This window comes from Microcaecilia unicolor, chromosome 4 (genome assembly GCF_901765095.1).
Source record: "Microcaecilia unicolor chromosome 4, aMicUni1.1, whole genome shotgun sequence".
Taxonomy (NCBI): domain Eukaryota; kingdom Metazoa; phylum Chordata; class Amphibia; order Gymnophiona; family Siphonopidae; genus Microcaecilia; species Microcaecilia unicolor.
Window position 1 is genome coordinate 353,827,023 of NC_044034.1, and position 16,872 is coordinate 353,843,894.

At 47.3% G+C, this 16,872-nt stretch overlaps 1 protein-coding gene across 1 annotated transcript in view; it reads right to left on the reverse strand.

Annotated features, from left to right (window-relative positions):
• Nucleotides 1-16,872, reverse strand: part of CNKSR2 (connector enhancer of kinase suppressor of Ras 2) — a 659,600-nt gene that overhangs the window by 174,984 nt on the left and 467,744 nt on the right. Inside the window, exons 13-16 of the mRNA XM_030202257.1 lie at nucleotides 16,394-16,442; nucleotides 11,476-11,648; nucleotides 10,040-10,113; nucleotides 5,193-5,264 (exon numbers count right to left, since the gene is read on the reverse strand). Of these exons, the coding sequence (XP_030058117.1) occupies nucleotides 5,193-5,264; nucleotides 10,040-10,113; nucleotides 11,476-11,648; nucleotides 16,394-16,442 (368 nt within the window). The remainder of the gene's footprint in view (nucleotides 1-5,192; nucleotides 5,265-10,039; nucleotides 10,114-11,475; nucleotides 11,649-16,393; nucleotides 16,443-16,872) is intronic.

Sequence of the window (16,872 nt, forward strand, 5' to 3'; positions counted from 1 at the left end):
AGAGTCAGCAGAACCAGCCCTGTGGCTGAGGAGACTAGCACTGGGCAAATCAACGCAGTGGTGTAGCCACAGGTGGGCATGGGTGGGCCAGGGCCCACCCACTTAGGCTCAGGCCCAGCCAACAGTAGCAGACATTAGCGGTAGCTGGTGGGATCCAAAGCTCCGTCAGCTGAAGACTTCCGCCTAATGGTGACAAAACACGCTACTCTCAACGATACCGGAACCTGCGCATGCTCAGTTTTCAGCACATGCCTTCTGCAGGACTGCCAAGGTGGAAAGAGCGTTTTCCTGCCAGCTTAAGATATTTTTTTTGGTGGTGGTGGTGTGGAGAACACTTGGTGCCCACCCCCACCCAAAATCTGTTGTCTGGCTACGCCCCTGCATCCATGGCGAGGATGTCATCGGTTTGAAGCCCCCTTGTTGGGCAGAACTGGGGATGATGGGGAGACGTCCAAAATACACTGGAAATGTATGCACACCAACTAGCAATTTCCTGTGTGCATTCAATTTCCAAAGGGGAAACATGCACACATGTTCCCCGTTGAGATTCGGTGTAATTTGGGTGCATGCTCTTGGCAGCTAGATGTAACACTGCCTTCGTATTCTGCTGCTGCTGCAGGAAGAAAGCATTAGTTCACCTCGCTCACTTCGGTTCAGTCACGATGAAAACCCACACATTTTCCCCACAGGCTACTTTCTTCATGTGTGGTGACATACGTCAGGAACAGCAGGATTAGAAGACGCTTTTGGGGGAAAAATACGGTTTAATAATCACCCAGGAACATAACAGCCTGAAGGACACAAATGTTATTACAGGTGACAGAGAAAAGAACCCCATAACACGCGGCTGGGAACAGACAAGAGGCACTCGTAGATTTAGAAGCCGGAGGTGTACAATTTATCAAACGGTAGTTAAAAATAATTATAGAAACTGTTTGCTCTTCTCCTCTGTACGTCAGCAAATCACTCCTCCCCTCCCCCCCCCCCCCCCCAATATTTTAATTCCATGGTTGTGTTGCTTAAAAACACTGACCGTGGCCTAAAGTTATATGTGGAAATTCAGCGTCAAGCCGTACCTGGATACAGAAGCTGAGCATGAAGGTATAAGATAACGGTCAGAAATTATCTGAATACTGAAGATAACTATCTGAACAAATTAACACAATTGAAATCACCCATTATTATTGTGTTGCCCAGTTTGTTTGCGTCTAATTTCTTTAAACATTTCTACATCCGTCTGTTCATCCTGGCCAGGCGGACGGTAGTCCGCTTCTATCACTATCCTTTTCCCCTTTACACGTGGAATTTCAATCCATAGGGATTCCAAGAAGTGTTTTGTTTCCTGCAGAATTTTCAATCTATTTGATTCAAGGCTCTTGTTAATATACAATGCTACCATGCCACCATTTCGATCCACCTTATCACTACGATATTATTTGTACCCCGGTATGACAGTGTCCCACTGGTCTTCCTCCTTCCACCAGGTCTCAGAGATGCCTATTATATCTTATTTTTCACTTAGTGCAATATATTCTAACTCTCCCATCTTAGGCTCCTGGCATTCGCATATAGACATTTCAAACTGTTTGTTGTTTCTGTTTACATCATGCTCAGTACTTGACAGTATTAATTTGCAATCTTTTGCTTGTTTTTTTATTTTTATTTAAGGACACCTGATCTATGGTCTCTTTTGCAACCTCACTATCAGGATGCCCTATCTTCCCTGTTTTGGTGATATCTTTGAAAGATACCTTATCCCGAACCATGTGCTTTTGAGCGACTGTCAGCCTTCCTCCCCCCCCCCCCCCCCCCCCCCGTTTCTAGTTTAAAAGCTGCTCTATCTCCTTTTTAAATGCCAATGCCAGCAGCCTGGGCTCACCCTGGTTAAGGTGGAGCCCATCCTATCGGAATAGGCTCCCCCTTCCCCAGAATGTTGCCCAGTTCCTAAATGAGTGGAGGAGCGGCCTAGTGGTTAGGGTGGTGGACTTTGGTCCTGGGGAACTGAGTTTGATTCCCACTTCAGGCACAGGCAGCTCCTTGTGACTCTGGGCAAGTCACTTAACCCTCCATTGCCCCATGTAAGCCGCATTGAGCCTGCCATGAGTGGGAAAGCGCGGGGTACAAATGTAACAAAAATAAAATAGATACTATTGGAGATTCTACATGGAATGTTGCTACTATTGGACATTCTACATGGAATGTTGCTATTCCACTAGCAACATTCCATGTAGAAGGCTGCGCAGGCTTCTGTTTCTGTGAGTCTGACGTCCTGCACGTGCAGGATGTCAGTCTCACAGAAGAAGCAGAAGCCTGCCTTCTAGTAGCACCGTGGAGGGGGAGTGGCCTAGTGGTTAGGGTAGTGGACCTCTGGTCCTGAGGAACTGAGTTTGATTCCCACTTCAGGCACAGGCAGCTCCTTGTGACTCTGGGCAAGTCACTTAACCCTCCACTGCCCCACGTAAGCTGCATTGAGCCTGCCATGAGTGGGAAAGCGCAGGGTACAAGTGTAACAAAAATAAAATAGATACTATTGGAGATTCTACATGGAATGTTGCTACTATTGGAGATTCTACATGGAATGTTGCTATTCCACTAGCAACATTCCATGTAGAAGGCTGTGCAGGCTTCTGTTTCTGTGAGTCTGACGTCCTGCACGTACGTGCAGGACGTCAGACTCACAGAAGCAGAAGCCTGCGCGGCCACATTGGTGATCTGCAAGGGCCGACTTCTACATGGAATGTTGCTAGTGGAATAGCAACATTCCATGTGGAATCTCAAATATTAGCAATAGTGGAGGAGTGGCCTAGTGGTTAGGGTGGTGGACTTTGGTCCTGAGGAACTGAGGTTGATTCCCACTTCAGGCACAGGCAGCTCCTTGTGACTCTGGGCAAGTCACTTAACCCTCCACTGCCCCACGTAAGCTGCATTGAGCCTGCCATGAGTGGGAAAGCGCGGGGTACAAATGTAACAAAAATAAAATAGATACTATTGGAGATTCTACATGGAATGTTGCTACTATTGGACATTCTACATGGAATGTTGCTACTATTGGAGATTCTACATGGAATGTTGCTATTCCACTAGCAACATTCCATGTAGAAGGCTGCGCAGGCTTCTGTTTCTGTGAGTCTGACGTCCTGCACGTGCAGGATGTCAGTCTCACAGAAGAAGCAGAAGCCTGCCTTCTAGTAGCAACCGTGGAGGGGGAGTGGCCTAGTGGTTAGGGTAGTGGACTCTGGTCCTGAGAAACTGAGTTTGATTCCCACTTCAGGCACAGGCAGCTCCTTGTGACTCTGGGCAAGTCACTTAACCCTCCACTGCCCTACGTAGCTGCATTGAGCCTGCCATGAGTGGGAAAGCGCAGGGTACAAGTGTAACAAAAATAAAATAGATACTATTGGAGATTCTACATGGAATGTTGCTACTATTGGAGATTCTACATGGAATGTTGCTATTCCACTAGCAACATTCCATGTAGAAGGCTGTGCAGGCTTCTGTTTTCTGTGAGTCTGACGTCCTGCACGTACGTGCAGGACGTCAGACTCACAGAAGCAGAAGCCTGCGCGGCCACATTGGTGATCTGCAAGGGCCGACTTCTACATGGAATGTTGCTAGTGGAATAGCAACATTCCATGTGGAATCTCAAATATTAGCAATAGTGGAGGAGTGGGCCTAGTGGTTAGGGTGGTGGACTTTGGTCCTGAGGAACTGAGGTCGATTCCCACTTCAGGCACAGGCAGCTCCTTGTGACTCTGGGCAAGTCACTTAACCCTCCATTGCCCCATGTAAGCCGCATTGAGCCTGCCATGAGTGGGAAAGCGCGGGGTACAAATGTAAAAAATAATAAATAACTATATTGCCGAATATTGGCGGTACACAGATAACTTCCAGCTCTGTCCCCAGCTAATACAGCTGAATATTGAGGCAATTAAGGGATATTTATTTATGAGGATTTATTTACCGCATTTTTCAAGGAATTCACTCAAGGTAATGTACAGCAAGAATAAGTCAAACATAAGCAATAGACAATTCCAGCAGTACGAATATTCACATAACAGTTAGGAAAGGGATGGTAAAGAAGACCAAGAATACCGGAATACCTCTGTAGCACTCCACGTGGTGTGACCCCACTTTGAGTACTGCACTCAGTTCTGGTCGCCATATCTCAAAAAAGATATAGCGGAATTAGAAAAGGTCCAAAGAAGAGCGACCAAAATGATAAAGGGGATGGAATTCTCCTCTCGTATGAGGAAAGGCTAAAGAGGTTAGGGCTCTTCAGCTTGGAAAAGACATGGATGAGGGGAGATATGATTGAGGTCTACAAAATCCTGAGTGGTGTAGAACAAGTACTACTACTACTACTACTACTTAACATTTCTAAAGCGCTACTAGGGTTACGCAGCGCTGTACAATTTAACACAGAGCACAGTCCCTGCTCGAAGGAGCTTACAATCTAAAGTGCAGTCAATCAAATTGGGGCAGTCTAGATTTCCTGAATAGATGTATAATGGTTAGGTGCCGAAAGCGACACTGAAGAAATTCTCCAGTGAACTAATTATTTTCTGAACAATTTTCCTGCTGATCTGAATCCCCGGTCCCCAATCCAGTTTCTACGCTAAGAATTCTCTTTTTTTTTCCCCGAGGTCTAAGACGCCGAACTCCATCTCCTCTTGTTCCTCCCCCATCTTGCCTTCTTTTTCTACCTGGATTGATTGCCGTGGGGTCTCTTTAAGGCTTCCTTCTTACACTGGCTGCGACTCTACTGACAGAATGCGGAAAGCAGTGCAGACGCTACAGGCCCTGTTGACTAAGGAGCATGAGCATTTTTAACACGCCTACAATTAGCGCGCGCTAACCGTGTAGGTGCCTATAGGGATATTGTAGGCACGTACACAGTTAACACGTGTACATGGTTAACGTGCGTTAAAGATGCACCTATAATGCAGCTTAGTAAACAAGGCCTTGCATTTCAGAGCTGAAATTGATTTTGACCAATGCCTACAGGGTTCTAAAGCGCAAATGCCAACTGGACATTGTCAGGTTATTATGATGTATAATCTACCCCTTGGGTCTGTAAATTTCCACTCTAATTTCAAATTGTGGTCAAGTACCTCCTCTTCATACACGAACCCCAAAGCTACAGTGCAGTATCGAAGACAAAACCACAGAGAGATCCTCTGAGTGGTTCTTACCTGTTCATGTCATCCAGATTGTCCGCTGCAAAATAAAAGCTTTTGATCTTGGGATGGCAAGCCTTAAAAGCACTGTGAAAAGAAGGAGAAAGAAAAGGTGCCTCAGCCACACGGTTCATAAACAGCTTCAAAACAGGGGAAGGGTGCTGGGGACAATTTTCAATGCGAACGGTTTCCCCATGTCATTTGTAGGAGCTCTGTTTTGTTTTCAATTTTTGTTTCAGGGGGCGATAGTGGGTATTGTCCTTTTGGCTTAAAAACATCATGAAATGACATGGGAAAACGTACACTTAACTTGATCGAGCTGGGATGGAGTCTTGCGAATAGTGTGAGCTACATGGGAATGGCACCTTGAGGACTGGCGGTAGAGGTGTTAACCCCACTGACAGTGTTGTTAGAGTTAAATGTTTCACCATGTGGATGATGTATCAGAAGTCATTGGATTCTAAGGGCCCCTTTTATGGCAGCGGGTAAAAGGGAAGTCTCTCCTGCAGGAAATGGCCGTGCGGCGTGAGGAATTTGAGGGTGAGAGGGAGAATGAAGGCACATGGAGGAATGAGGAGGATCGAGAGGGAGGGAGACTGGGTAGAGAAAGGAAGGAGACTTTTTCCCCTGGGGGATTGGAGAAAAGGAAAAGACTACAATTCCCAGCAGCCCCTGAGTAGGTCCCATGTTAGAAACAGGGACTTCAATCCCCAACAGCCCCCAGAGGAGGTCAGGAGAAGGGAGTTGGAAAAACCTGTCCCAGAGAGCCAGGATGAGGGAAGGAGTTCTGAACCTGCCCAATCAAGCGAATGGAGAGAAGCTGAGCAATGGGTGTGGGGAGGAACCTGTGGACTGGAAAGGGGAAGAAAAGGGGGAGGAACTAGAGCAAGAGGAGCCAATGGAGATTGCTGCTCTGACTAAACTGGAAGGAAAGGAGGTGGAACAGGAGAGGGCTGCTCGGGAGGAGAGCCTGGTAGAAGCAGAGCCGCCGAGAGGGGGGGACAGGGGGGACAAAAGTCCCCGGGCCTCCAGTGCCACCGCAGTCAGGCCCGCCCGCCGTCGCTCCTGAACTAACTAACCTTAAACGCCTCCTTCCTTTCCTTTCACCACCTTCGCGGCAAGCAGCAGCAGGGCAGGCCACTCCTTACTTCCATGTCCCGCCCTCGCTTGACGTAACGTCCGCAAGGGCGGAGCACGGAAGGAAGGAGAGGTCTGTCCTGCTGCTGCTTGCCGCGAAGGTGGTGAAAGGAAAGGAAGGAGGCGTTTAAGGTTAGTTCAGGGCCCGGTAGCGGGTGGAGGGGGGGCCCGGCGGCGACGATGACCTCGGGTGGGGTGGGTGGGGGGGGCCCAGGGGCGGCCTTGTCCCGGGCCTGGCTCTGGCTCTCGGCGGCCCTGGGTAGAAAAAGGGAAAAGGCGGCTATCCCACGAGGGGAGCTGAGAGAACAGGTTTACCACGGAAGGGTCATGCGGGTGGTGGTCAGGGTATAATGCTGGCCTGGTTGGGGAGGGACCCTTGCCACTCTCCCTAGGTGGATTTCTTTTGAAAGGGAGAGAGGAGGAGTGGTGGTTTTGGGCATAACTACTATACATGAACTGCTGGGAGTCTGAACCCTTTTTGATCTACCGTGTTTGGAGAATTACTTTGCATAACTACTATACATGAACTACTGGGAGTTTGAACCCTTTCTGAACTGCTGTGTTTGGGGAATTGTTTTGCCTAACTGCTGACATGAACTGCTGGGGAGGGATTGAAACCTTTCTGGAGCTACTGTGTTTGGAGAATTACTTTGCATACCTGCTATACATGAACTGCTGGGAGTTTGAGCCCTTTTTGAGCTACATTGTTTGAAGAATTGCTTTGCATAAGTGCTTTATATGAACTGCTGAGATTTTGGAACCTTTTTGGGGGGTTTTCTTTATTTTGTTTTGAATACTATGCTGTTGGACTGCTGTGCTTCTTGAGAAATGCTGTGGTGGGAACTACCTTTGGAGAAGCAGTTGACACAAAGGGATTACAATAAAGTATAATGATCTGACCTTGTGGATTGCCATGTGCTCTTTAGCAGTGGATTACAGCACACGGCTCAGCTAAAGGGCCGAGGGACTCAAGAGTCTCCCGGTGCAGGAGATTTTTCCAAGAGTCTCCCGGTGGTGGAGACCTTACAGCGTCCATTTCGGGGGGGGGGGGGGGGGGGGGAGCCCTTACCACCACTCACTGAGGTGGCGGTAAGGGCTCCTGCACTAACTAGCCTGGCGGTAACTGGGAAGCGCGCGACTGACCAATTACCGCCGGGTACACTCCGGCACTACAAAAATGAATATATTTTTGTAGCGCTGGATATGACACTGCACTAGGGGTGGGAAGTACCACCAGGCTGCTGTGGTAGCCTGGTGGTACTTCCTGTTTAGTCAGCAGTAAGCCCGCGTTGGGCATACCGCCGCTTAGTAAAAGGGGCCCTAAGTAGAGTTATATTTAATTCTAACGCTGATAAGTGTGAATCGATTCTTTTCTCTCCCGCCCACCATTCACCAGTCCCTGTCCCTCTCTTAGAAGGCACAACCTTAGCTTTCAAGGACTTAGTCAAGATTCTGGGTGTCACATTCGACTCGGCACTATCCTTCAAACCTCACACAGATTCGATTCTTCGTGCTTCCTATTTTGCTCTACCTCCTTCCTGCCACGTTTTTGCATCCATTTATTCATGTACTGGTTATTTCTCGTTTTGGACTATTGTAACTCCCTTCTTGCAGGCTTACCTTTTACAGAGTATAAAACGCTTACAACTCATCCAATCAACAGCAAATTACTTCACAACGCACAACGTTTTGATCATGTGACTCCTCTTCTGATTTCTGAACACTGGCTTCCTATTTCCTCCTGAATAAAATTCAAGAGTCTACTGTTGGTATATAAATCTAGGTCCCCCTTCTGCCCCTCTCTATCTGAACGGGCATCTTATTCCCTACTCTCCTTTATGTTGTCTTAGATCGGCTGATAAATAATCTCCTTTCCTTACCACTGCCCTCTTCTATCCGTCTCACCAGTACTCGAGATTCTGCTTTTAGCTATTTAGGTCCATGACAGATTCGGGATCAACCCACCATTGCATCTTTCAAACTGGCACTAAAAACTCACCTTTTCACAACTGCATTTGATCCTCACTCATAACCCTCTGCTTTTGCCCAATTTTTCTGATTTCCTCCCTCTCCATTCTCCTCTCCTCCCCTCCTTCTCACTGTACGGTCCCCCCCCCCCCTCCATTCCTTCTCCTTTTTCTTCTACGCCCCAGTTTTTAATTTGTTTGTAAACCTCATTGAAGCCTTGGCTAAGCCCCATGCGGTATATATCAATCATGTGAAATAAGTAAATAAATAAAAAATTGTGCACACAGAACATTGCTTTTAGCATGGGAGTTGTTATTGAGAAATACGGTATCTAATATAGAGTCACAAGGACTGATGATTTAAATTTGGGGCTTACGATTAGTTCAAGTTATTAGCTCACTGCTTTTTGGTTCACTAATTTATTTATTTCCACAAATTTGATATACTGTAGGGTTAGAGCTGGGGCTGGAGGGAAAGGAGAGAGGTGCTTGCTGGACCCAAGGGAGGGGGTGGAGAAGGGGGAGGAGAGGCTTCAAAGCAGTTTGCAGATTGACAGCCATCATTCACTTATTTTTCACTAGGGTTTCAGTTAATGTGTGTCCACGTTTCCCTGGTACTCGGGTATTTATCACTACATACATTTACTATGAGCGCTTAAAAATGTGCTGCTATGAAGACGTAGACAATTTTTGCTTCGAAAACCAGGTGTCCTTCAGTTGGGCGCTACCTTTTACCTACGCTATCCTTGCAAGTGTGTAATCTGTTACCAGTCAGTGAAGTATGTTTTTTATGAATCTTTACATCTTACAGAATTTCTTGTTGCCAGAAGATCTTGAGGATAATATTAACATAAATAGAGCTATGATTGAATTAGGAACTCTTTGTTTAGACAGGTTTAATAATTCTTACTATATTTCTTTAAATATTCCACTTGTGTAACTCTTGGATCATAAAACAGAGGACTTGAGAGTACTTAAATTTGGTAAACTATAATTTTGAATTTATATGGATGTATTTGTTTTTTTCTTGATGAAGTACCTTTTCTGTTCAAGTTGAAATGCTTGATGAATAATGTAAAATTAAATTTAAAAAAATGTGCTGCTAGGTCACACTTCCTCCTATCTCTTCATCTTTAGCAACTAAGGATCCAGTAAGCTCCTCCCATGCCCTCTCAATCAGTCAGGCATGGTTATCCAAAAAGATTTTTCTGTTCTACCTAAATGTGACAAATGAAGCCTATCATTGCATTAGTATTGCAGATGCAAATGAATCCAAACCATGTATAAACACACACGCAAGCACACACATACACATACATATATATATATATATAGACCGCCTGATGGTTAAAACCATTTAACCAGCCAGGAACAGCTCCTGGACGGTTAAATGGCACTTAAGTGGCTATCTAGCAATATCGAGTGAGAGACAGCTATCTATCTCCTGCTGAATATTGCTAGTTAGCATTTAGTGGATAGCTGGTTATATAAGCGATATAATGGCTATCTGCCAATAAGCGCATCGCCAGCTAAGTTTAGAAATAGCTGGAATAGTCGGTATAAATTTAACTGGCCAGCGCTGAATATTGGGCTTGACTGGTTAAATTTAAACCGGCCCAAAAACATCCAGATATTCAATGCCGGTCACTGGATATGGCCTGGCATTTAATATCCGATCTCATCAGTGACTGCGGGTGGCAGCCAGGCCACCTCCTGCAGTCTGAATATCGGGCCTAGAATTTGAAAAAGTTGACTTACTATTTCTTCCGGCATTCACTGGCTCTATCAATCTTAAACTCGGGTAGACTGATAAATCCCTCTGCTTTTTCTTCCTATGGAAGTAATATTTTTGTTAGGTAAGTGATGCATAGGAGGTGCCCAATGGACTGCAAAATGATGACGAAGTGTAACATTAGGTTTCCTGTATAAAGACTCCACAAGTGGGTGGGGGGTTTTTTTTTGTTTGACTTTAATGTTTCCTCCTAGTCTTTGGGGCTTCCAGATGAATCAAGACCTAGGCTGGGATCTGGAGTCTTCAATTTTCATTTGCAACTATGTAGGGTCCCCCCCCCCCCCCCCCAATATTTTATGCCCCATTTCATCTTATGTTTGTCTAGGCATGTCAGTGACAGTCCTTGGCCAGGGAGGCCTTGCTAACTGGCAGACAGAACCACACAAAAAGCAGTCTTATCTTTGCCTGGTTAATTATCTGGGCACCAAGACTGAATATCGTCCAATGCCCGGATAACATCTGGGTGGTGGTCTCTAGTCCTGTGCTTAGCCATCTCACTCATCTCCCGGAAGAGCATGGCCATCCCTCCTCTTTTTTCCACAAGAGCATTGGGGCATCCCCCTGCCTCCAATGCCACCTCCCTCCTGCTCCCCCCCCCCCCCCTGAAAGAGAATTCGGACATCCACTTGCCTCTGATCTCCCAACTATCCCTCTCCCTCGAAAGAGAATCATGCCTCTCAACAGTGATTCCCCCCACCCCACACACCATTTAGGCCCCCTGGACCAACCTTTCTAATGCCTGGTGGTCTAGCATAGAAAAGGCTGGAGAGATGCCGAATCGCTCATGCCCTTTGCAGCTCCCACTTCAAAATGGCTGCCCCAACCTCTAATGGCAGCCTCACTGAACTATCAAAGTACTGCAAGATTGCAGCTAGAGGTCACGGCAGCCATTTTAAAGTTGGAGCTGCGATGGGCAGAAGCGAGTGGGCATCAGATTTGGCCAGATACACTTCTGCTAGTCCCGGCCGATATAGGTCTTGGTATGAGAAGAAAGCACTACAAGGAAGCATTGCTCCACAGAAAGAGCTGTAAATGCATGACACAGCCTCCTAGGGGAGGTTGGGGGGGGGGGGGGGGGGAGGAAGCCCAAATCATGAGATGATAGTAGATAAGGACCAACAGGCCCACCCATTCTGCTTGGTTGTTCCCATCTACTGAGCCCCAAGCTACTGAGATACCACAGTCACATAGGACCAACATTAGACAATGCACAATGACCCCCTGTGACATGGGGCCCTGGGCAGCTGCCCTAGTTGCCCACCACTAACGCCGGCACTGCAGTCATGTTAGTATTTTGTGAAATTCCCTATCAACTGTGCATCCAAATAATTTTCAGTGTCTTGGACTAAGGTCCTCCACCCTTTGAAATTTTAGGCTATCACAAAATAGCTTCCCTTCTTACCTCTTCATTAATATACCAGTACAAGGAGGTATCCTTCAGAACGAACCAATATTTCTTCCACTTCTGGGAAAAGTAACTCTTGGCATCTTTCTTTTTCCAGAGCCAGCCTTCGCAGTCTCCTCGACCAAGGTCTTTGCAGGAAATGCGCCTTTTGCTCTTGCCCGGAACAGGACCTGAAAACAGCAGGATTTGTTTATGCAAACTGTAATACAGGGGCTTTCCCCTCCTGGAGACCCCTCTACCGATGACCTCCACCACCCCCTAAAAGATCATCTGCCCTCCCAATGACTCCTAGGAAGAATAACCCCCCTCCTGAACCACCCACTGGAGCATTTGCCCTTATATGGAAGGCTGACCTAGCATTAGTACTGCAAGACTACCACTAGAGGTCATGGTTTCCATTTTGAACCTGGACCTGGCATGATTGCTTCTGTCTGCCCTACCCTAGATCACTACTAGGGATGCCTTAAAATAGGCCTGGGGGGGTGGGGGAACCTAATGGAGAGTTTTCAGGAGGGGAGGATGCTTGGGGTGGGGGGATCTCTTCCGTGGAGGCTTTGGAAGGGGTAAGTATAGGTATTTTCCCTGTTGCGCAGTTACCTAATTGGGTAGCAGGCAGAATATTGCCACTACCCAATGAACTGCCCAGCTCTGCCCTGACTTTGCCCCCAGACCACTCCAGCATTATCTAGATAGTGCTGTGATGGTCAGGGGGGATATTCAGCGGCACTAGTTGGGTAAAGCTGGAGTCTCATCTGGTTGGTTAACTCACTTTAAATATCAAGCTCAATGATTCATAAGTACATAAGTAGTGCCATACTGGGAAAGACCAAAGGTCCATCTAGCCCAGCATCCTGTCACCGACAGTGGCCAATCCAGGTCAAGGGCACCTGGCACGCTCCCCAAACGTAAAAACATTCCAGACAAGTTATACCTAAAAATGCGGAATTTTTCCAAGTCCATTTAATAGCGGTCTATGGACTTGTCCTTTAGGAATCTATCTAACCCCTTTTTAAACTCCGTCAAGCTAACCGCCCGTACCACGTTCTCCGGCAACGAATTCCAGAGTCTAATTACACGTTGGGTGAAGAAAAATTTTCTCTGATTCGTTTTAAATTTACCACACTGTAGCTTCAACTCATGCCCTCTAGTCCTAGTATTTTTGGATAGCGTGAACAGTCGCTTCACATCCACCCGATCCATTCCACTCTATTAAGTTAAAGATGGCAAAGTATGTTTTAAGTTCATGATATTGCCATTTTAACCATCTTTCCCTATTTGTGACTGTCCCCGAGATAGGGGGCTTTTGTTTGCTGCAGAGAAACTCCCTTGTAATCAAGGGAGTAGCCAGAGTTAAATTGTGGAGGGGGCCTGGCGATGGAATGGGGATGCCAAGCATTTTCTCTCTCCCCCCCTCCCCCAGCCGCTGCCACATCATATCTTTGCTGGCGGGGATGCTCAAGCTCCACCAACTGAAGAAATCTGCCACTGAAGCCCCCGCCTGTGCTGCCTGAGCAGCGAGGAAGCCGGTGGGAGCTTTAGCCTCTGATGCTAACACTTCCGCACATGCTCAGTTTAATGCAGGAACTGAGCATGTGCAGAAGTGCCAGCATCGCTGGCTGAAGCACCCCACCAACCTCTTGCTGCTCAGGCAGCACGGACAGGGGTTCCAGCGGCGAATCTCGTTCTCTGGCAGGGCTTGAGCATGCCTGCCAGCCATACGTCTGGTGCCGCAAGTTTGAAGGGGGCCTGAGCCCCAAGAACGAGACCCCCGCCTCCTCCACCCTGTGGCTACGCCACTGCTTGTAACGCTCAGGTGCTAGAAGCCCTGAATGGGAACTCAGGCTCATACGTTCTAGTCCTGTTTTAGATACGGAATCTGCGCAGCCCTGGGAAAACTTAAATTTTACATTTGTTTTAGGTCCTCACTGTTCCAAGGGTTCTTACCTAGTGTACACAAAGTTAACTGTCTGCCAGATGCAAAGGGGTGGGGGACTGAGGGAACATGATCGAACTATTCTGAGGCCTTATAAGACAAGGCCCAGAGAGCGTCTTACTGGAGCATTCATTTGCACATCCAACAGAGGGATTCCTTATTCTCCTCCCAGTACTTTTCAATGCTTATCTCTGCTATGTCGTTCTATAGCCAGGGCCGCCGAGAAACTGGGCCGGGCCTGGGGCAACCCGCCCATGCTGCCCCCCCCCCCCCCCCGAGGTCGCTGCCACCGCTCCCCCCTCCACCCGCACCCCTCCGTCCACCACCGGGACGGGCCCCCTGCATTGAATTCACAGCGCCTCTCACCTCTGTGTGAAAGTGCTGCAGGCAGCAGATCATCTCCCTTCGGCCCTCCTTCCCTCGCGGAAGTTACGTCAGACGAGGGCGGGACGCAGGGAGGGAAGAAGGCCTGAAGGGAGGCGATCTGCTGCTGCCCTCAGCGCTTTCACATGGAGGTGAGAGGCGCTGTGATTTCAATGCAGAGGGCCCGGCCCGGTAGCAAACGGTCGACGACAGAGGGCAGGTGGGACTGCGGTGCTGGGCCTGGGGAATTTTGTCCCCCCTGCCCGCCCCTCTTGGCGGCTATGCTTACAGCTAGAGGCTTCTTGGACTGATCCAAGATCTCTATAAAGCAGACTTCTTGTGAGTGATTGTTATATCTCCCCTGTCCAGTTTAGTGAGCAGAAGGGCAAAAACCTGGGTCTCCCACATAGCAGTAGGTTGCACTGCTCCCAATGATCTGCCTTTAGCTGGATAACAAGGAGGCACATGCGTACAGGCCAAGCAGTTGCTGCACCACCTGCTTAAAGCGGCTGATAGCAGGAGGTAGGAGCCAAGTCGCAATCATAAATTCCTCCCCCTACCAGACATTCATGGGGCCAGTTGCTAGGAGAAAGGGAAAGGGAATGAGACTTGATATACTGCCTTTCTGTGGTTTTTACAACTACAATGAGTAGAGAGGTGTGGTAGCCGTGTTAGTCCACTTTTAAAGGTAATCAGTAGAAATAAAACATGGAAAAGAAAATAAGATGATACCTTTTTTATTGGACATAACTTAATACATTTCTTGATTAGCTTTCGAAGGTTGCCCTTCTTCGTTAGATCGGAAATAAGCAAATGTGGTAGCAGATAGTGTATATAAGTGAAAACATTCAAGCATTACTATGACAGTAAAATAGATACCATTGGAGATTCTAGATGGAATGTTGCTACTATTGGAGATTCTACATGGAATGTTGCTACTATTGGAGATTCTACATGGAATGTTGCTATGCCACTAGCAACATTCCATGTAGAAGGCTGCGCAGGCTTCTGTTTCTGTGAGTCTGACGTCCTGCACATACGAAGCAGAAGCCTGCGCGGCCACATTGGTGATCCGCAAGGGCCGACTTCTACATGGAATGTTGCTAGTGGAATAGCAACATTCCATGTAGAATCTATAGAAATCAAACAAAATAAAACATGGAAAAGAAAATAAGATGATACCTTTTTTATTGGACATAACTTAATATATTTCTTGATTAGCTTTCGAAGGTTGCCCTTCTTCCTCAGATCGGAAATAAGCAAATGTGCTAGCTGACAGTGTATATAAGTGAAAACATTCAAGCATTACTATGACAGTAAAATAGATACCATTGGAGATTCTACATGGAATGTTGCTACTATTGGAGATTCTACATGGAATGTTGCTATTCCACTAGCAACATTCCATGTAGAAGGCTGCGCAGGCTTCTGTTTCTGTGAGTACGTGTAGGACGTCAGACTCACAGAAGCAGAAGCCTGCGCAGCCACATTGGTGATCTGCAAGGGCCGATTTCTACATGGAATGTTGCTAGTGGAATAGCAACATTCCATGTAGAATCTATAGAAATCAAACAAAATAAAACATGGAAAAGAAAATAAGATGTCACCATTTTTTATTGGACATAACTTAATACATTTCTTGATTAGCTTTCGAAGGTTGCCCTTCTTCGTCAGATCGGAAATATGCAAATGTTGGTCGATGACAGTATATATAGGTGAAACATCAAAGCATTCCATGTTTTATTTTGTTTGATTTCTGTTGATTACCTTTAAAAGTGGACTAACCCGGCTGCCACACCTCTCTACTCGAGATGGAAGATACCGCATACCGGGGGCGTAGCTGCGTGGGGCCACAGGGGCCTGGGCCCCCGCGGATTTCGACCTGGACCCCCCTACCGCCGTTAACCCTCCCCCGCCTACCGCCAACCCTTTCCCCGCCTACCGCCGTCACCTACCCCGAGGTCCGCTCCTGCTGGTTTTTTAAACTATTACTTCAGCTGGCGGGGGACCCCAACCCCCGCCAGCCCAGCCGAGGTCTTCTTTAACTTCATCTTCATCCTCGTGCTGTTAAAGCTGCATGATGCATCCTTCCAGTTGGACGGAGTTTGACGTCGCAGCACGTTGTTCAGACGTCAACGTGCTGCGACATCAAACTCTGTCCAACTGGAAGGATGCATCATGCAGCTTTAACAGCACGAGGATGAAGATGAAGTTAAAGAAGATCTCGGCCGGGCTTCAGCTGAAGTAATAGTTTAAAAAAACGGCAGGAGCGGACCTCGGGGTAGGTGACGGCGGTAGGCGGGGAAAGGGTTGGCGGTAGGCGGGGGAGGGTTGACGACGACGATGACGGCGTGGGGGGGGGGCGGCGGTAGGGGGGGTTATAATGTGCCCCCCCCCACTCTAGCCCCTGCCTCCCCCTACTGCCGAATCTCAGATACGCCCCTGCCGCATACAGCCGCATGAAAAAGCAAATGAACAAACTTACGGAAAAAGAAGCAAAAGTGAACAGTCATCTTTACTTTCCGACAATCTGCAGAGGCTGCCACTGGAATATTCAGAACATACCTACTACGGGGTGCTCATTAAAATTCTTGGGGGCTGGAATAAAATTATTGTTACCTTTGTTTCTTTTCTTGCTCTTCTGCTGCAGGGAAGAATGCTGAAATGTCTGAAAGCAAACAGAGACATGCAAACAGTGAAAAATGGAGGCTGTAAAGAAAGACATTTCAGCCAGCTGAGATTTAAACTAATTTTTTTCCTCAGGTTCTGCTTATCAAGCCCCTGCCGTTTGGAATGCACTTCCCATTCAAATTAGAAAGATACGGGATTATTTCCTTTTTCGGAAAGCATTGAAAACTTTTCTCTCCAAGAAATATGTCAGTTTTATTGGTTTCGTTGCATCCTTCTGTAACCTGTTTTGTAATCTGTTCAAAATTCTGCTGCACAATGTATATTCCGCCAGTGTCACTATGCTGCTTATATTAGCCCTCTCCTTGTCACTTCATTGGCTCCCTATCCGTTTCTGCATATAGTTCAAACTCCTCTTACTGACTTACAAGTGCATTCACTCTGCAGCTCCTCAGTACCTCTCCACTCTC